Source organism: Phyllosticta citriasiana, assembly GCF_038021145.1.
Source record: "Phyllosticta citriasiana strain CBS 120426 chromosome Unknown IWZ02scaffold_1, whole genome shotgun sequence".
Taxonomy (NCBI): domain Eukaryota; kingdom Fungi; phylum Ascomycota; class Dothideomycetes; order Botryosphaeriales; family Phyllostictaceae; genus Phyllosticta; species Phyllosticta citriasiana.
In genome coordinates, this window is record NW_027117278.1 from 2,849,285 (window position 1) to 2,868,785 (window position 19,501).

The window sequence follows — 19,501 nt, forward strand, 5'->3', positions numbered from 1 at the left end:
CCTTTCAACGAATTTTTCGACAGGCGTAGGCACGGGGGCAGGTGCAGGCGCAAATTTCGTGCTATCGTTGCCGGCGCAGCATCCTGCCACACTTCCTCTGCTCAGCGTCAACCTTGCCTTATACAAAACATCGTCCACCATTCCCACGTCCTACGAATTCTATCACAGCCACAACCATGTTGTCTTTTCTCACTCGTGGTCTCTGTAAGTTGAACCCGCTACTCTTATTGTGCCTAGCTGACCGCAGAACAGACGACGACATCGACGACTGGCTCGATGAGGCCGAGCAACCTCATCGCCTGATGATGACGCGCCGGCTCCGATTCACATGGGCGCTTAGGCAGATTGAGGAGATCGGAAGGCCCGCAGTGCGCGGAGCCAACTGTAAGTACTCCCGAATCTGCCATGACCTCCCTGCTGATTTGCAAAGATGACGTCGGCCAGGATCTCATCGAGCGGTACCTGGACCCAGCCACGCCGGTCGCTTGGAAGTGGCGCTTCGAGCGTCTGCTTCGCATTTGGAACATGCTCCAGACCTCTTGAAGGTGGAAGTCCAATAGCGAACAACGTAAGTTCGCTTTTGCGATTGGATCCTGCGCTCTTTGTTCTAACTGACATCTCTGGCACAGTTCACAAACAATGCCTTTCGTCAAAAATTTGCTTTTCCACTCTCGGCTCTCGTTTGAGCAAAGATGGCGCAATCACGGATAAATCGGAGGCTTTAAAACTGACAGACAAGGGTCTAGCGGAGGTATTGAGGAGGAGAAGCAGAAGGGCTGCACAGCTGTGTTTTACGGGTGATTCAGTGCGCCCATTTCTGGACGAGGGCGCTGCTACCCTAAATTCAGCTTGTTGATAGAAAGTACCGCTAGTCGTCTTGGATGTGAGTCCTTTCCATCATCGATGGCGGTGCCGGCACTCTTCTATCCTGCGTTGTTTGCGAAGAAGCACGACCCAACTGAACACTTCGAGAGAGATCCACGTTTTGTCAAGAATCGCAACACAGCCAACTTCCATGCCCTTTAATCCTTCAAGGCATTCACTCTTCCCTGCAAGAAAGGCATGGTACTACAAGAGCAGCTCAGGTGCGTTTCCATCCTCATGCTTTGACCGCAGCAAGCTAACAAGAACACAAAAAACCGCGACCTCAATACCAACTTGGATTACGCCTGGCAGCTGAAATTCTCCTCAAATGCCCGCAGTCTACCGCCTGAGCTAACCAAAAGGACATGGGGGACTTACAGGCACCGGCTCGATAACAATTTTTGAGAGGCTCTTGGATCCACCCACACCGAAATCATGGATCCATTGATTCAAATTCTCGGTTCTCCGCCACTCTGAAAGCGTCCTACAATCGTTTCAGGGAAGAATTGAGGTGATAATTGATTCACTCCGGGAGATAAGGATCACTGATCCGGATAGACGCGCTGATACCTCCAACCCTCGTCGCGCTCTTACACCCAAACAGTTTCAAATATCCAAAAGACGGGACAGGTGGGTAACAGATTTGTAGAACAGGAACTGACCTGTGCAAAGAAACCAAGCAGATTTGAGAGAAGACGGCGTATTGAGGACATTATCGTGCTGACAGAACCAAATCTAGGCTCTCGTGGAGCAGAAAGCAAACGCAAGTCACATTTGAAAAGCCTCAGCAGCGACCTCGCATACTTCCACCATCTCATAATTTCTGAAACTATTCAGTGTCAATTTATGACCCTTGAGAGACTTGGCCGCCGAGCGCTGTCTGTCTGCGTGCATGGCTTCCCCGTCAACTTACTTCGGCGTCGGCGCACCAACATCCACCACAACGTATTTCCCTCCTCCGCCCGGCCGACCAAACCTTCCGTTACCATCATCCAACGACACACCATATCTTCAATCCACACCACCAACAACACCTGATTTCATCCTCGTTCTGTACCATGGCCTCAAGTCCCAACCTCTGTGAGTTTCCCGTCCTTATCTCCGAGAGCTTTAATGATAGTCAGGGAAGACGCTGAGCTCGACGAGGCCTTGGACATGGCCAGCGATCGTCTCGTCCCCGACTGCATGCGCCATCTCGCGATCGATTGGGCCACTCAGAGGCTGGAATACTTGGGCTTCCTCCTCGACAAACACCTGCAACGTGAGAACTCCCAGATCCTCGCCTGATTTTCGCTGGTACTGACAGCAGAAGTCGACCCCAACTGCGAGCTCAGGACTCGATTCCTCGAGCACAACATGCCAGAAGAATGGAAGTACAGATTCTATCGCCTGAATTGGCTCTACTGGACCTTTCTGCGTCAAGGCATCTCTGCACTGGTCTTCGTAAGTTGATCCCATCTGTCTTGTCTAGTCGACGACAGGACTCAAGCTAACAACACTTCCGAAGCCCCGAGCCAACCGGGCTTGAGATGTGATCCAAACGACCGAAGATTACATCTACCTTGGTCATCACCTTGCAATGAGAGCAACAATTGATCTCTTTCGTGTGGACAAGGATGGAAATACGGTACGGGCGGAACAATACATGAGTGACCTCAGACAGAGACTCTTCTACTGCTTCTTTCTTCGCCTTCGAACAGACAATTTCACACCCACTTCTCCTTGACCATAATCCTTTGTTGTACAAGAAGATTTGCAAGATCGACACGGCTGTCCGCTTGATTATTCGAAAGCTACGTGGTCGCAAAATTTGTCAAATGGCCTATCAGCAACAACAACGTGAACATCCAGACTCAGTTGCGCGAAAAAGTAGCATTGGACCACCGGCAACTGAATTCTTTCAAGTAATTACTCTAGAGGTGAACAAGCCTGCGTAAGATTCCACCGTCGACCGTGGACGTGGCTAGGCGAAAATTCCTAATTCGGGTTCAGGCGTGCCGCCTATGGAATTTCCACCAACGCCCACAAACCTTCTGTACTCTCACCTGATATACCGGCCACCGCTAAACATGGTGCTCTTTGCAAACACGTCGACCTATATCTGTGAGTTGCCCGTTTTCTCAATGTCCAAGAGATTTGCTAACGGTGACCAGGGACCTGGCTCCACCGGGCTCTTGACCGTGCGGAAGACGCGTCCTTTCCTGCCAAGCCTCGTCATCCAGCTCTTCGATGGGTGATCAGGACATTGGCAGCAGTTGGCATGCCAAAAGAGGTGGTCGTTATATCTGGTGAGAACTCCAATAGGTCGTTTCAATCGCCCATGCTCCATACTCACTGGAGAAGATCAAGTATCCTCGGTTCTCATTAATCGCTTCTTTGACATTAATACGCCCACTTCTTGGAAGCAGGTGTATTGGCGCGCAATGCATCTCTTATGGGTCCTCATCTCGGAGGGAGTCTCAGTCCTGTCCCGTAAGTGTGATTCCATGGTCTTGCCCTGTCGTCGAGTCCAAGCTAAAAAGACCGAAAAGCGTCGAATCAATTATTCGAAGCCCAGCCATGAGACTGCCCATGCTTACCACTGCCCTAACACTGCTCCTTGGTGGGCAGGATGATGGAAATTGGGATGGCTCTGTGGGAGGACAAAGGCGGACACATCGATGATACATACAACCCCGCCGACGGCCCACAAAACTTCCTGCGTACATCCAGCTAAAATGAACTTCTTTTCCGCATACATTTAAATGCCTCTTCTAGTTTATTGAAAGTAGTTTTGGTCCAAGGGAGACCAGCCCGCTCCTTCACATTTAAGTGACCTCCCCAAGCAACTTGTAGGATCTCAAGGTACGTCTCTTGAACACCGATACGCCAGAGATGGCTAAAGCCATGCCTGCCTTTCATTGAGGCCAATTTAGAACTTTGGAAATCACTTTTACCTTTGTTCAACTTCAAATGCAAATATTCCATGCTAGAATGAATGGTTTATGGGCTTGATATGGGCGTCGGGAGATTTGCCTAGACATTCTCGAGCACGCTCCTACTTGAAGAGCTTCTTGAGGGAGGTTATTCTTTCAAATACGTCCTTCAGAGGCAAAATCTGGCACGCGGTAATTTTCTCAAGATTTGCCTGGCCGGCGGGTTGGCACACTTGTCTCGCCGCGGGCGTGGGCGTTAGCGTCGGCATGCCGCCCACCGTGTAAATACCTCTCGACCGCCATCCACAAACCTTCCGTTGCCACCACATCTCAACACCCAATCTCAGCATCCAATCTGTTCCACTGTGACAATGGTTCAATTCGAAGTCGCTGGAGAAACAGTCTGTAGGTTTCGAATCCTAGACAGGCTGGCACTGAGTTCCGCTAATCGCCAAACAGGGACCGCCGTTGACCGCGCCCTCGACCTTGCAGAGGACAATGCCTCTCGCCCGTCTCTCCGTCACCTCGCTCTCAGGTGGGTGTGCCAACACCTGACCCTACTCTGTCCACCGCTTGGCTGGAACCCTTCGGGTAACAGCTCCCAACCGAACACTTCACACGCCGAGTTTCATACTGACTTATTGGAGGCGACCTATCCCAGGATCTCGTCGAGCGCTACCTCGACATCAACACTCCGGGAGCGTGGAGGATCCGATACCAGCGCGCCATGCGTCTTGGTTGGAGTCACGTTCTCGCATGAACTTGATCTTCTCGAGTAAGACCCTGCCCCCCAGGTCCAGCCAGTTGAAACTAGCTCACGATATTGTCAAGATTCCGACGCCTTGGTGATTTTGCGCAGCCTGAACGGCTAAAGAGCCAGCCATCCTCTTTCTAAAACGACTTGCATTCAAGGAAACGCTTTTGCAACAAAATGAAGGGTTTAAAGGAACGGGCATGAAAAAGGAACAATATACCGGCGTCTTTCTAGGGAGATCGCGTGCCAGCTTCTTTTAGCACAAAATGTTGTCCTTTGCAAGTCGAATTGGGTGAATCTTCAGCATCTCCTTCCTCTTTTACTCACGAAGTCTCACGCTGCGTAACTTTCTCTTCTTTAGAATTCAGGCTTCATCTCGTGGAATATTGTTGGACAGAAGGATCCGAGAATGCCCATATTTGTATCATGCATTGAAAACTATGTAGATCGGCCAGTGCGAAGTTTCTGTTAGATTTTTGTCGCCGATTGACAGCTGAGTGCGGGTCAGCGTAGCTCTTCACCGCGGCTGCTGGCGTCGACAACACAACACCCACCGCGCAACGCAAATATCTCTCCTACGTACCGATGCCACAACCTCTCATCCATGCCTCTGGAAAAATCGAATCAAGCCCTGACTCACTGAGTACCATGGTGTTCTTTGCAGACGTGCCCGCTCAGATCTGTAAGTTGTGAGCCCTCCGCCCTCAAGCTCTACTGACGGCCAGCTTCGCCTAGTCCTCGACTGTGCCGAGAATCAGTCGCATCCAGCCAGAGCTCGTCACCATGCCCTCAAATTGGTCATTCGTAAGTTTTTAGCCCTCGTCAGCGTGCCGCATGGGACCTTTCCGTCCAGTATGCACCCCCTCCCTCCCTACAAATTGTCAACCCGGCGAGCTGATCCGAAAAGACCAAATCTCCTCGATCTTGATTGAGCGATTCATCAACTAAAATACCCTAAAAGCTTGGATGCAGTTCTATCAGCGTGCGATGCTTCGCTCCTGGATGCTCATCTCGCAGGGCGTCTTGGTTCTCTATGGCGAGTATAATTGCTTTACCCTTGTCGATTGTCCCAAGCTAACAACAAAGGAACAGCTTCGAATAGGATCGTCATGATGAACAACTCGAACCACGGCTGAGATCTTATCTGCCTGCTTACAAATTTCCTTCAGCTTCAGCCACACAACGGAGGACAAAGGAGGCTTGGGAGAAGGACACGAGACAAACACTTCGTGTATAAAGACAGTTCGACTAGCTGTCGATAAGAATTATTATCTCAGTAGACTTCTCTTCGCTTTCTTGAGGTGACGCCGTACCATACTTGACCTCTCCCGGTGGGCACCGCCAAGGGCGACTTATGCCACGGCATTTTCCTCTTCGTTGACAAGCATTTGTTACTCGCCGCAGCGTCACCTGCTGGTGCTAGGCAGTCACTGCGGCCTTTCATGTTTTCTTGACCGCATTTAGAAGATGATGCGAACGGTACCGACCTTAATTCCCGCGTACAAAGTTGAAAAGACAAGCAAAAGAGCCTGATGCTTGGCTGAGGGAGAGGATTTGTCGTAGTGAGTCGATATTTTGTTGTCTTCAAGACGAAATCTAGGCGCAGAGCTAAACAACTACTCTGAAAATCGTTGATTTGCAAATGTGTAGTAGACATTGTGAAGCCCGGCAAGACCAAAACAACAATGAGCCAATCAAGTAACATCATTTTGCTTTTGTATATGTCCTCAGCCCAACAATGGATGGCATGCCTGTGTCTTGTCCTAAAAGCCTTCAGAGGGGTGATATTCTTCTCCCCAGCCATGGGCGGCCACCGGCAGGTCTTTCATGCCGACAGGCTGCAGCGCACACCGTACAGCACCCGCTTATAAAATCGCACTTCCTGCTGGCTACAACTTCCGGTTGTCAGCAAACCTCGTCCTTCCGCCAACAAACTGGCAACATGGCGTACTTCGGAGCTTTCAATGCCCGTCTCTGTAAGTCATGCGTCCTTCTCTCCCGTCTGCGAATTTCGCCAACGAAACAACAGGGAGCGAGCTCAATCTTGTCCTCAACTTTGCGGAGGACGTGACACTCGACGACGACGTCCGTCACCATGCCGTGAAGTGGGTGACCTGCGCCTTGGGAGCAATCGCCACGCCTCCACAAGTATCGATCTCATCAAGTAAGATTTCCCAAGGCTTCTGCTTGATGCGAATGCTGACTGGAGAAGACAATGCCTACGTAATTCTCGTCAGGATCTCCTTGGACGAGAACACGCCGACGGAATGGAAGCAGACCTTTCAGCACGCCATGCGCATCTCCTGGTCCCTCATTGGAGAGGGTGTCTCTGTTCTCAACGGTTAGTTCACCTCATAACAGGCCTGGTTGATCCGAGCTGATGATGACAAAAAAGCCTCCAATCAACTCATTCTGGCGAACCATGCGGGTCACTGACCATGGAGCCAACCAAAATTACTCCAGAGACATTCTCCTCTTCCCTACTCCGAGTCTTTCAACACCGAACTCAAGGAATTTCGTAGAAAGATAAGAGCGGTTAAACAGTATAGGGGCAGGACGTTGAAGGACGCGAACGGATTGCCTTGCCTTTCCTCCTCTTTTGGGAATATTTGTCATGAAACGAGAATCACGCAGTCTCACACAGGCCAGAGAGCTGCTTCGTTTACTTCATTAGATATATATTCACACTGAAATCCTTATGCTTGGATACTAAGATTGCGGCGAGACTTTTACATATCCACGTAATTCAGCGCGATGTCCTTAACATGGATCTGGCCATGGATACCGCCCGACGCCATCCACTCCTGATGGAGACTAGGGGGACCTGTGCGCCTCGCCTCGGGTGGTCGTGACATCACTCGTGGTTAGTTACTTAGTTGTTGCGCCTCTGCTTGTCCAGCCGTATCAAAACCTGTCCACCGCCCGCAACAGCTTCCCACCTCTACACTTCCCTTCGCCCAACCGTTGGTTTTAACGCACAATACTGCTACAGATATGAGTTACTCCGGGCCCTCCCGTTGTATGTTCCACATCACTGTCTTGCTCCCTCCACCCTTGCTAATGGTCAAACAGGGGAAGAGCTCAACCTCATGTTGAAATATATTGAGGATGATGAGGATGTGGACATAGAATTGAGGCTCTCGATGCTCAAGCTCGTCATCATCGACTTGGAAGAGGCCAGATCACCTAGCGGCTACGCTGCTTATCCCCCAACGCGTGAGTGCTCCTCGATTTCACTCTTTCTACATTTTCCAGTGCTAACCAAAGCATTCAACACCAACAAGATTGTCAAGGAGCTGTTCTTGTCCGACGACACACCCAACAAGTGGAAGCAAATATACATCCGCACAATGCGCGCAGAGCGGATCCTTGTCACGCAGGGCATCCATCTCTTTTCAGGCAAGTGGCCTAACAGAATCCCTTCAGCTTATTCAAGAGTTCCCAGCTAACGCTATTGGAAAAGACGTCCGCCAAGCGGTCTTGAGGTCAGCCACAGACTGAAGATAGTCCTTGCTGTTCCCAACTTCGCTTCCGTGCAAGCTTCTACAGGCCGACGTACAGCAACTCGAACAAAAATGGTGTGGAAGGATGCGCTTGCAAGCGGCATGTACGCTGCTTGCCTTGAAATGGAATCTTGGTTCTCTCTTCTTTCTTGAGTAGCTGTGTCTTGTGCATCAGCATGCAAATTGTGCGGTAGACGTGACGTGTGCTTTAGAACTGATTTCTCTCCTTCATCAAAACTCTTCCATACTAGCAAAGCGTTTGTTTGCCGGCACAGGTTGTCTGCCACCAGCAAGAGCTTCCTTTGTCAAGGAACAATGTCAATATCAGCCTGGTCCACGGCATTCTGTCTGACAGCACAAAACACGGAAACCGAAGACCAAGATCGTCTTAATGGCGCGCGAGACTTAGAAGCCTCATCGAGGTATCTGAACGTGACCAAAGAGAGTTGGAAGAACGGGGTGGCAGAAGCAAGCAGTGCAGTGGAAGGACACTTTACACTGAAATTTCAGCGTCGAAATGGACTATTGATTCTTGCTTTGCACTTTGATGAGCTTGTGTTTTGTATATTTTCAACACGCTGTGCTTTGGCAGCAGACGCGGTGATGGGAATTGTTGACAGGCTCCACCTGAGCTGTCGCTCAGAGGTCGACTGGGCGAGTGTTAACGCTCTGCTGAGTGTTAATCCTCTACAAGCCAGAGGACTCGTCACCGGCGGTTCCGCGTGAGCAAGTGCGCCTGACGCTTCCACTTGGTCTACATGGTCGTCGGTGGGCGCTGGTAAACACTCTGTCAATGTTGTCGACTCCACACGTCCAAGCATCAACAAACTCCTCAACCCTCCACACCCTCAACATACCTGTCCCTTGAAAGCCTTCGCACACACGACGTGGACCCTACAACCAAAAAAACAACGACTCGCTCTCTCGAGTCCGCTTTCGAACATTTCAATCACCTCATTCGTGGTCTCTCGCTCCACACTCGAGTCTATTCTCCATCCGGAAGCCATGGTGTTCTGGGACATCCTCTACGAGCCGGAGAGCATGTGTAAGGATCATTTCCCGTCCTATCTCTGAGGCCTTCAGCAGTCTAACAAGCCTCAGGGACCTCGATCGACCTCCTCCTGGACAAATCAGCCAGGAAAAGCGTCCACTGGAAGGATCGCTACGGTGCCATCGAGAGGGCCGAACTCGAGCTCTACTTCATCGGCATCACATTCGTTCCCGACGAAGACGGCAACGCAGACATGAGCTGCCACAACTACCTTTGCTCCGTGGACAACCGCGTGCCGGGCGCGTGGAAGGCCAGGTACGAGAGGCTGATGGACCTGGCGTACAAGTACTTTGATGAGATGTGAGTGAGGAATCTGTCTGTCGAGCCTGGGGGAGAGAGTGATTTCAGCTGATCGTGCTGGCGAAGGGCGGAAACAAATCCGCAGTAGTCCTGAAAGACGACGAAATCCCTTTACTTTCGGCCCTGGAGATCAAATGCTTCTTATCCTCACGCAGTTCAAGTGGAAATTGATTGGGGATACGGGAAACTTTTGGAGGTTGTTGGAGACGATGAGGGCCAGAGGGACGGTGCCAGTCAAGTGGTCACCCAAGATGTTGGAAAGAGAACGTCCATTCGCTTCACGAATGCGGCATAACGTCTGCAAGCAAGCACTACTACATCAAAGTCATTGCTTTCTGTAATCATCCCAACTTCACTTATTTCCCACCCCATGACATCGGCGCGACCTTTCATGATCTGTATAAACAGTTAGAGCTCCTCCCCGTGAACGACGATCCAAATCCCCATCTCTCCACTCTCTTTCTCCCCAATAGTCGCACAAGTCCAAGCGCAATCCCAAAATAAAAGAATCGAAGCCAAAGTCCCATCTTCGTCCTACAACAAGTCGCATCCGACAAGAGCACGACACACTCAAGCCATTGCATTTTCATCGACACATCTATCCAAACCCACCACGGCGTCAACAGAGAATAGAATCAGCACCCCGATTGAAGATCTACCACCAGCGAACGAGCCCATTCACCCATCCGTATCAACACGACTCAGACGACGTCGATGATATGGACGAGATTTAGCCACCCAGCCATTGCCACCACATCGCGTCCAAGCGGTCGGTGGTCCGCCCGGGCCTGTCCATGATTTAGAAGACGATGAGGCGGCGAGGACATGGCGCTCAGGCTTCAAGAGGAAATGGAATGTATGACGACGGCGCCAATGATCCCAGTGGTGCGGTGGGGGATAAGAGAGTGGGCAAGTTCGATGGCGATTGGTTCATTGGACAGGTCAAGCGCGCTGGGGACTTCTTCCTTTTGCTGATTAAAGATTGGCTTGACTGGATCAAGTAGGGACTTTCGCTTGGCCTCGCCAGAGCAGTGTCAGATGCTTAGAAGGCTCGAGAATCAAAGACGCGGGCAGAGACCAAAGGGCACTCGACGCCGTCAAGCTTTTCGGCATCAAAACGATACTAGTCGATTTCCTTCTTGACCACCATCGGGATGCCGACCTGGGTTCCGCTCCGCGATGCAGAAATATATCACGGCCAGCCGGCCGGCCGGCCAGCAACCTCAAGCACTCAGGAGTCGCGTTCCTCCTCTTAAACACCACAACCGTCGTCGTCGAGCGCTTCGGCGTACACCACGGCGCTTGAGTGGCGCTCTCTGGACGGAATAGAATAGAATGGAAGGCTGAAGAAGAGACGAAAGATTTTCGATTGAAATGGCCTTCGCACCTGTGCGCCAATCCGAGAGTGCTTAACGATTCGAGATAAGACGGCAAACAGAAACGACAGATTTTGGCAGGCGCACTAGAGTCAAATAGAGAGTGGAAATAAGAAACTTTGCTCTATCCACCCCCAAACTGCCGTGGTGGCCGTTGCTGAATGTCGTAGAACGAATCAATCAATCGTGTCTGTTTTTCTGCGTGAGCACGGGTTCGGGAAGAACCAAGCGTCCATTGGTGGGAAAGGAGGGTTTCGGCTATAGTTGCCAGCGCCGAGCCGGTTGAAAAAACAGGAAGCCGGGGGTGGACGGACCGTCGTCTTGATGGATTGATTTCTTGAAATGAAGTGCGGAGGGGTTGGGGGTGAGTAGTTGGTGGTGCGAGAATGTTGATAGACGAGAGATGCGGAGAGAAAGCTTCCTGAGTTGACCGTGGAGAAGGAATAGGAGGGAGATGTGGAGCTTTCATTGTGCGCAGCCAGGACGAGAACGAACTCTCCACTCACCCTCACCACTCACTCACCGCACCCTACGGAATATACCTAAGCCCCGGATGCCGATGCCCAAGCAAACACTCCAGCCTCTCTCCCATCACCGGCCCACCCCTCTCCACAAACCCATCCGGCCGTCCATCACGCCTTCCCTTACCCCTAGCGCCATTCTCATAATGCACGTATGCGATGCCCAAACGTGCCGTCACGACGCTGAGGTAGTAGATGCCCAGGTTGATGGTGTGGCCCTGCGTGTAGGCGGGCGCGTTTTTCAGGGGATACGTCCATGTGGCGGTCAGCGCGGCGACGGTGCCGAGGACTGTGATGTAGCCGCCTGCGACAGAGCGGACGGCGGGGCTGTCGACGTCTGTGAGGACGATGAATGGTAAGTGATGTACTAAGAATGGCCGATCGGTCATCGGCGCAGCGTTACGAGATCAAAAAGAGGGCGGAAAAAAGGGCGAGATAACGCACTGTGAATGCCCCAGGACAAGTAAATTATGCCCTTGGAGATGGATCCACTAGCTGCAAAGAAAATGGCCAAGTGCTGGTCCTTGACAGCAGGCGCAGAGATGAGGACAGCGAAGTGCACGATGCCGAGCAGGGCGAGCGGCACGATGAAGACGCCGCGGCGCCGCTTGCGGTCGCTGGCAAAGGCGACGGCGATGGAGACGAACCAGCTGATCACGAAAGGCGGCGCCGGAATGAGCTGCGCTTGTATCGACGTACAGCCCAAGTCTTTGAGAATGGCGGGCTGCGTTGCGTTAGCTGGGTTGCAAAGCAAGGCGAGGCGAGGCGAGGAGAGAGACTCGGGCATAGGGGAAAGGAAGGCGTGCCATGGAGAATGTCAGGCTGTTGGCTGTCAGCGCCGAGCACATGAAGCCGATGGCGGACGTCGTCGTGTTTGATGTTGAAGATGGCGGCTTCGACGTGGCGCCGCTGGACGGGCTCCATCCAGTCGATGCGATGGTCCAGCAGCAGTCGCTCCGTGGCGGTGTACTTTTCGCGCTCGTCGAGGGACTCGCACTGCGAGGGCGTCGACACGAGGAAGTAAATGGCCACAATGCCCATACGCATTGTGATCTGGTCAGCAAGTGTCAGCGGGCTGAAGACGAGGCACCCAGAGCGAGTACTGACCAGGCCTTCGAAGAAGAAGATGTTGCGCCACCTGGTGCGTCGTTAGCTGGGAACACACGACTCTGGACAAGAACGACTCACGTGTGAATCCGCATCGAGTTGATTCCCCAAGGAGGAGTATTCCCAGAAGATCAGGCTCATCCGAAGCTTTTCCTGCAGCAGTCACCCACGAGAAACCCGAAGCGAGCAGACCACCAAAGGCCCCCAGCCTTGGTCGTGGAAGACGTGAAGAGGGAAATGCGAAACAAAAGTTCCGTCCTACGATAGAAGAGGGAGAGGTAAAAGGCAAAGCCCCTGTCAAGTAGTGGTCGTCAGCTTCGACTGTTTTGTTCGAACAACGAAGGGAAACCGACGGTATTACTCCGCCTTCGAATCCGCCCAGGAACGCTCTCGCGAGCATCAAGTCCGTAAAGTTTCCCACGAACGCAGTGCACAGCGAAATCAAACCGAAGCCGATGAAGAGGAATGGGACTGCGAAGCATGAGATCAGCAGAGTTTCTTTCCAGCTGTAAGGCGGGTGGCGGCGAAATCCATGTAGCACCTCCTAATCGCTTCATGAGCACGCTGCTCGGAATATCGCAAGTGCAGTTTCCTGAGCCGAAGACGCTTGGAAAGGGGGCTAGATACTGACAGGCCAAAAAGAACGAAGATTGTAGTCAAAGACGAGTTAAACTGATGGCCCATGAGTCGGAGGTCCTGCCGCAGACCCTCAATGTAGGCGTACCTGTCCGCAGCCGAGGGTCAACGCCACCAACTTTCCTTCCACAACGACATTGTTCAAGACGGCAGAATGTGGGGCAACCATACCCGATGTACGCACTGGTCCGCAAAGCCAGCTTACTCTGCTTTTGATGTCCGGGGCGAACGTACCGGTCCAAGAAGCAAAACAGATACAGCACCGTCAGCAGCGGGACGAGATGCCAGTCAAGCCTCCTCTTCACCACCCTCTCTTCTCCTCCTGTCCAGTCCGCTACCACGACGCCAACACTCGAACCCGTCGATACGTCTTCTGCGCTCGGGAGAGGAAAGACTTCATCTTTCTCTTCCCCCATAACTTGCGGACGCCTACAAGTGAGAAGCTTCGCAGTAATCCGGAGGCGGCAAGCGACAAAACTTCCCTCTCTCCAATCTTTCTTCTTTGGCAAAAGGCGTGGATCCGAGCAAAAGAAGCGTCGACGTGATCAAAGCTTCTTGGCGACAAACAGGAACGCGGAATCGGACTTCTCGCAATGGAAGAAAGCCAGACTGATTCGACGGCAGCCAAAGCGCCGCGGCATAGTGCTAAAGTAGGCGAACACTCATCCACGCACCAAAGAGCCACCACTGGAACTCTCCTGCTCAACCCACGATATCAAGCGCGGACGACACGCCATCCGCGTAAGGCAATCCAGTTTGGTTGTTTCTCGGGCGGCAGCGGCGCCCCTGCTGCAAGGCACGGTAGATCAGGGCCAAGGTACCCAGACAGATGAGCAGGGCAACCTAAGCTTAACGCGAAGACCTGCCGGGCCTGGGCTGCTGCTCTCCATCCCAAGTCGTGCTCCGCGGATTCTCTGTGAGGGCCACCGTGGCTGGCTGCGCAACCAACCAACGGCTATGGCGCGCGGGAGGAAGGTTAAGCGTTGGCCACACACCCACCTACGGTACTCTGACCTCCCTGTATCTATCCACATCGCCTGAGGTTACCTTCGTCGCCGAAAGAAGCAAAGCAACACTTATCGCGAGAGGTAGGTCGGTCTACGCTCCGACTAGGCCCGCTTGCCGCGCCGAGACGCGCCTGTCTTTGCCTATGCATTCCCTCCTCTGTATGTAAGTACCAGGTATGTAGAACGTCGAGTCTAAGCACGTTGTAGACGAGTATGTGATAGGCGGACGGCAGCTTGGCAATGGGAAAAAGACATCAGCTTTTCGTACAGCGTTGGATGCTGCGATTGGCAGAGAAGTTTGCAGACAAAGAGAAGAATCGACGACAGAAACGATGTGACCTAAACGCCTTTTGCCCACCCGCGCGCCCTTGTTCCCTTCCCGTTCGCCTGCCTGCCTGCCTTGCGCCAAAAGAAAGAAGAAGAAGAAGAAGAAGAAGAAGAAGAAGAAGAAGAAGAAGAAGAAGAAGAAGAAGAAGAAGAAGAAGAAGAAGAAGAAGAAGAAGAAGAAGAAGAAGAAGAAGAAGAAGAAGAAAGGATTCTTGTTCCTCCAATGCCTGTACCGCACGAATGAGTCTCCTGCTTGTGAAGCGTGCCAACAAGTATGGACAGTGACTGTTCCTGTACGCCTGATCCCATGGATGCGGAAACAGCTAGTCCAACAACGTGACGGGGTAAGAGTGCCCCGAACGCATGCTCGCCGGTGGTGGAGGTGTTGGGCAACGACAGACAGGCCGGAGCCCGCACCGCACGGCACGGCACCGCGCCACGACTCCCGACCTCCACCATATGTACCGAGCACGACTCGCGCTACCTCGAGCGCAACCAAGGCCCGCAGACCCTCCTCACCACCAACGCCGCGGCTCGAGTCTCGCAGCGCCCCACAGCATCTCGACTCTTCCGCCCACCTAGCTAGCCAAACGGCCAACGCGGCGACGGCGACGGCGACGCCCTCGCCTTCGCAGCCTGCTGCCCCATCATAAACGCGCGCGCCGTCTGCTCCTGCGCCTGAAAGCGGCCATACTCACCCTTCCACACATCGACCCAGTAGGCGCCCCAGCGAGCGGCGTCGGCGAGCGTCTGCTCGGCGCCGTTGTTCCACACGTACAGCGCCGTCGCGACGACGGCCGCGGCCACGAGCAGCCGCATGGCCAGCGTGACCCAGAACACGACGACGCCGTAGAGCATTTTGAGGACGTGGAGGGAGAGCCAGAGGATGACGAGGAGCAGCGCGATGGAGGCGAGGTCTGGGTTTGTTGGTAGGCGCGAGAAGAGCGGGGAGAGGTACGATTTGACGAGGGACAGGATGAGGGAGAATGGTGCGGCGCCGTTGCCGCTGCCATTTTGTGATGCGTTTTCTTGTTGTGCCGTCAAGAACGCGGCCCAGTCTGCAGAGAGAGAGAGAGAGAGGGAGAGTTAGTGAGGAGGCTGAGCCACCGGCGGTGCGTTTGTGCGTTGCGTTGCGTACCTTGGATAATGTCCATGGCGAGGACGGGCGCAAGCACGAGCTTTGGAAGAAAAGCAGACGGCAGTCGAGCTGCGTGGGGGCGCTATGGCGATAGGCTAAGATGGGCGACGGGCAAGGTGGGTAGGTAGGTAGGTAGGTAGGTAGGTAGGTAGGTAGGGAGGGCAAGTGGCGTTGTTTAGGATACGGTGGTGTTTGGCTCCCGTCGGAGGTGAGCGAGCGGGAGCCGTTCGGGGTCCAGTCTTGGCACCACCTAGGTCCCCTTCCTCCACTTCTACCGCATCAAGGCACTCACTCTCTTTGTCGCAGCTTCAAAGACTCCGCAAGGCAGGAAAGTCGATCATTTGTTCTCGAACGCGCTCGTATCTCTTCTTTCAAACCAAAGCACAAAGCCCTCCTGTGGTATCTCAAAGCAACCCGCCCATCCATCCATTCATCCATCCATCCAGACATGTGGACGCGTATGTGGCGCCATTTCCATCGCCATCCATGCTCCCAAGCCGACATTACTCGGGCAAAACATTTCTCTCGTTTCTTTCTTACACAGCTGGCATGCAACAACATGATGATGGGGGGCTAAGAATATGTACATTATAACATGAGGGTCGTGACGAGGCAATCTGACTCGCCCATGATGGTTGCTCTGGCTGGCTCCGCCGGCGGACCGCATATTCATCAATCAAATCTTGTCAAAAGGGCTCGAGGTTTGCTGGAAGCCAAAGTCGAAGTCGGACGCCTCCGAGACGGACGGATGATGGACTCGCGTGCTCCGGGCCGACGCCGAATGCGTCCTCATGTGCATGATGCCGTCCTTTTGCGAAAAGGGCGTCGGCGGCCGGTCCCGCAGCGACATGCTCGACATGTTGCGGACGTGGGCCGGCTTGATGGCGCCGGGAGTGGTGGTGGGCTTGGGCCGGTACGTGTACGTCGGCACGTCCTCGAGGTCCTTTTCGGTGATGACGAGGCTGTTGCTGGCCCGGCTCCTCCTGTTCTGGCGTGACGACGGCGGCATGCGCGTCAGGGCCGGCGGGGGCTTTTCCGGCAGGATGCTGTATTTCTCGCGCCATCCAGATTGGATTTGCTTGCTCGGCCGTCTCCACGATTCGAATTCGGCGTCGTCCAGCGGCGTTACGGCTCTTGCAATGATGGAGCCGTTGGTCCTTCGCCGGTGGACGACGTAGGCAAAGATGCAGCCAATGATGAGCAGCGTCGCCGTCCCACCAAGGACTGAGCCCAGGATGATGGCCAATTGATGGTTGCTCCGGGCCATGTCGCTGAGAAGAAGACAATGACGTGGGCCGTCGTGCTGCGGGCTATGGACCAGTAGAAATGGTTACGACGGCCGGGAAAATCCCAAGGGAAAATGGTGTATGCAGGCAATGCGCGTAGGGCCTGGGCCTGGGCCTCGGCGGCGTCGATATGATGGCGTCGTTGGAGGAGCAGTCGGTCAGGCAGGACCGGTCAGGATGGGAGCGAAAAAAACAACAGCGACAGAGAGTATTTCGACAAGCTGAAGAGCGGCACGGCCAATGGGGACGGGGTTGGGGAGGAGTCATGAGATCGGGTGCATGCTGCCTGGTTGTACAATGGCGGCATAGGACGCTGGGATATGATGAGAGAGCACGGCAGACGCGAGTAGAAAAGCAACGGGGACCAGGCAGGACGACGATCAGATCTTTTTGGCCCGACGACGATGACATATTCAAAGTGCGGTGAGGGTATTGGCATGGTCAATGGTGGCAAGGAAGGTCAGCGCGTTCCTGATGCGCACGACAGACGGGAGAACGTGCTTGTGGTCGATCGTGTTCCAATCAGAGGAGCCATGGTGACGAGGTGGTCAGGGGCTGGCCCAGAGTAGTGTCGAGCCTTGTGCCTTGTACCTTGGAGGGCCGGCTGGTTGCAGGTGGTGGGGAGATGACGGATCGACCGCGAATCCAAAATCAGAGGTTTGGGCAAGGCGTCCAGGAGGTGTGGGTGGGAGGAGCTACCTACGGAGGCGCGAGGTTCCGTGAGGTGGTGAGGAGCAAAGGCCATATCCACATAGAGAGCACACCTGCACGCGAGCTGTCCTGGCTGTTCTTCATCCACATCTTCCTGTTCCTGGCAACAAGTCAGCCGTCACGCGCATATGCTCGGTGCTGGAGGAATGAAGAATGCACACCACCTCATGTTCCACAGTCCAACCAGCCTTGATATCGTCGCCGCCCATGACTCGCCCATCCCCGTGCAGATCAACCGTTGAGGGCGCCGTCTCGGCGAGAGAGAACCAAAGTCTTCGGCCACGACCCGTTTCGAGACGTCGGCACGAGGAATGTCTTTTAGATGAAGACGTCGCCGCCGTCCAATCACGGCCGCGGCGGATGACCTTGGCTTTCCTTGCGGTCGTCAGCTGCACCGTCTCAAGGCTCGACTGTGACTCTTCCAAATTGACAAATTCTCAGCCCTGGTTGCGGCCTTTCACTAGGTCATCACCATGACTGGTTGGTATCGAGCCCGTACGGCATCATCACCCGGCGAACCAGACGGACCCTCTTTTTTTTTTTTTTTTTCTTTTTTTTTTTTTCCTTCATCTCTCAACCTCACTGCACGACAGCGCGATAAGCTGCCTGCTGCCCCCTTTCCGCCTGGATCATCATAAGGGGGAAAGGCCGAAAAAGGAGAAGGAAAAGTCCGGGGGGGTCGACGAGGCGGTGAGCCGACGAAAATCTCGTGGCCTGCACCAATCAGCTGCCGTGTTGTCGGCTTTTCGTAGCCGCGGGGGATGCGCCGATGATTGCCTGGATGCCTAAATGCCTGAATGCCTGAATGCCTGAATGTCTGTATGCCTTGATGCCTCGGTGTCAACATCATCGTCCATTTATTTACTCCAGTATTCATGTTGCGCTGCCCCCTGCCAGATTAAACCGGACGGCAGGAGGCGTCCATCTGGCAAAGGAAGCCTTTTGCTCTCCTGTGCCTCCCCCTCCCGCCGTCGTCCGTCTGTTTTATCCGGCGCAACCCCGGTCCATCCCCTCTGCTTTGCATCTCGAGGATGCGTGAGTGCTGCAAGCAACGACACATTGTTTGGGAACAAAGACCATGGAAACTCTGCAAAGCACCACAACCCAAAGCTGCCGCCGGGCATCGTCTGCGAACATCATCATCCGCCCACACCAAACCATCCCAACCCACTCCGGACAAACCTCCGCCTCTTCCCTGTCCACCTCATATCCAATGTCCATCTAGGTACCCACGAGTACGACGCCTCCCTCTCCCCACCGTCGGCCATCCAAACACCCGCCATCCGTCGGCAATCTACATAGCTCGCAGCGAGGCTCCACCGCCGCGGGAATATCGCAATCCACGCGTGCTTTAGATGAGGAAAAAGCAACAACTCTCCACCCAACTCCCAATCCAATCAACCAACCAGCCCTTCACGAACGCGAGCGACGCGAGCCACCCCTGCGCCCACGCTGCCCAAATGAATCAAACACCATCGGCTATGTAAGTGGGCATGCATGTGTGTAGTTGCATAGTTTCCCACGCGTTCGTCGTTCCCGCACGCTACCCGCCCTACCCTGCCCTGCCATCGTCCCCATCGCATTTGAAGCTACATCCCTTGTGTACCTAACCCACGCCGCCTCGCCAATCGTAATATCTGGCAGCCGGCGCATCCGCCCACAAAGGCATGGTACTGTGCGTATCCCTCGCTCGTCTATCTACATACATCCATCCGGATACCACCCTGTGATCGGCTACGTACGCTGCCGCTGCGCATCCATGCGTCTGTGGAGAGACCTCGCGCCATCTACCCATGTTCTTCTTTCTCCCTCGCTCCCTCCGCGCCTCCGTCCTCCGTCCCGTTGCCGGCGCTGATCAAACAATCAGTGCGGCGATGCATGCCCGGCTGAGATGCTGCAATGTCCTGTCCTGTACTGCTGCGCCGCAGTGCAGTGCAGGGCGGTTGATTGCTTCGGAAGAGATGCGGCGAGGGTGACGCTTGCTTTGTCGTTAGTTTTGCCGGCG

At 53.9% G+C, this 19,501-nt stretch overlaps 6 protein-coding genes across 6 annotated transcripts; 3 read left to right on the forward strand and 3 right to left on the reverse strand.

The window, feature by feature from the left end:
• Positions 1–176: 176 nt before the first annotated feature.
• On the forward strand, positions 177–543 carry IWZ02DRAFT_487011 (uncharacterized protein; the record flags this gene model as incomplete). Its single annotated transcript, XM_066769319.1, has 3 exons — positions 177–204; positions 253–384; positions 431–543. 3 exons carry the CDS (start codon positions 177–179, stop codon positions 541–543), a joined length of 273 nt encoding a protein of 90 aa, XP_066627545.1.
• Positions 544–4,150: 3,607 nt separating this feature from the next.
• IWZ02DRAFT_487013 (uncharacterized protein) lies at positions 4,151–4,539 on the forward strand (the record flags this gene model as incomplete). The annotated part of the gene is made up of 3 exons (XM_066769320.1): positions 4,151–4,184; positions 4,239–4,370; positions 4,427–4,539. 3 exons carry the CDS (start codon positions 4,151–4,153, stop codon positions 4,537–4,539), a joined length of 279 nt encoding a protein of 92 aa, XP_066627546.1.
• Positions 4,540–6,475: 1,936 nt separating this feature from the next.
• On the forward strand, positions 6,476–7,982 carry IWZ02DRAFT_487015 (uncharacterized protein; the record flags this gene model as incomplete). Its single annotated transcript, XM_066769321.1, has 5 exons — positions 6,476–6,509; positions 6,563–6,697; positions 6,746–6,874; positions 7,606–7,749; positions 7,789–7,982. 5 exons carry the CDS (start codon positions 6,476–6,478, stop codon positions 7,980–7,982), a joined length of 636 nt encoding a protein of 211 aa, XP_066627547.1.
• Positions 7,983–11,292: 3,310 nt separating this feature from the next.
• Positions 11,293–13,443, reverse strand: IWZ02DRAFT_467293 (major facilitator superfamily domain-containing protein; the record flags this gene model as incomplete). The annotated part of the gene is made up of 9 exons (XM_066768550.1): positions 11,293–11,621; positions 11,729–12,008; positions 12,149–12,337; positions 12,392–12,422; positions 12,584–12,685; positions 12,745–12,862; positions 12,933–12,955; positions 13,023–13,115; positions 13,262–13,443. The coding sequence occupies 9 exons, from the start codon at positions 13,441–13,443 to the stop codon at positions 11,293–11,295; spliced, it is 1,347 nt and encodes a 448-aa protein (XP_066627548.1).
• Positions 13,444–14,543: 1,100 nt separating this feature from the next.
• IWZ02DRAFT_440759 (uncharacterized protein) lies at positions 14,544–15,692 on the reverse strand. The gene is made up of 2 exons (XM_066766858.1): positions 15,500–15,692; positions 14,544–15,419 (listed from the first exon to the last, which is right to left on the reverse strand). The coding sequence occupies exons 1-2, from the start codon at positions 15,513–15,515 to the stop codon at positions 14,944–14,946; spliced, it is 492 nt and encodes a 163-aa protein (XP_066627549.1). The 5' UTR covers positions 15,516–15,692; the 3' UTR covers positions 14,544–14,943.
• Positions 15,693–16,175: 483 nt separating this feature from the next.
• Positions 16,176–16,766, reverse strand: IWZ02DRAFT_368765 (uncharacterized protein; the record flags this gene model as incomplete). Its single annotated transcript, XM_066764396.1, has 2 exons — positions 16,176–16,461; positions 16,498–16,766. The coding sequence occupies 2 exons, from the start codon at positions 16,764–16,766 to the stop codon at positions 16,176–16,178; spliced, it is 555 nt and encodes a 184-aa protein (XP_066627550.1).
• Positions 16,767–19,501: the final 2,735 nt, after the last annotated feature.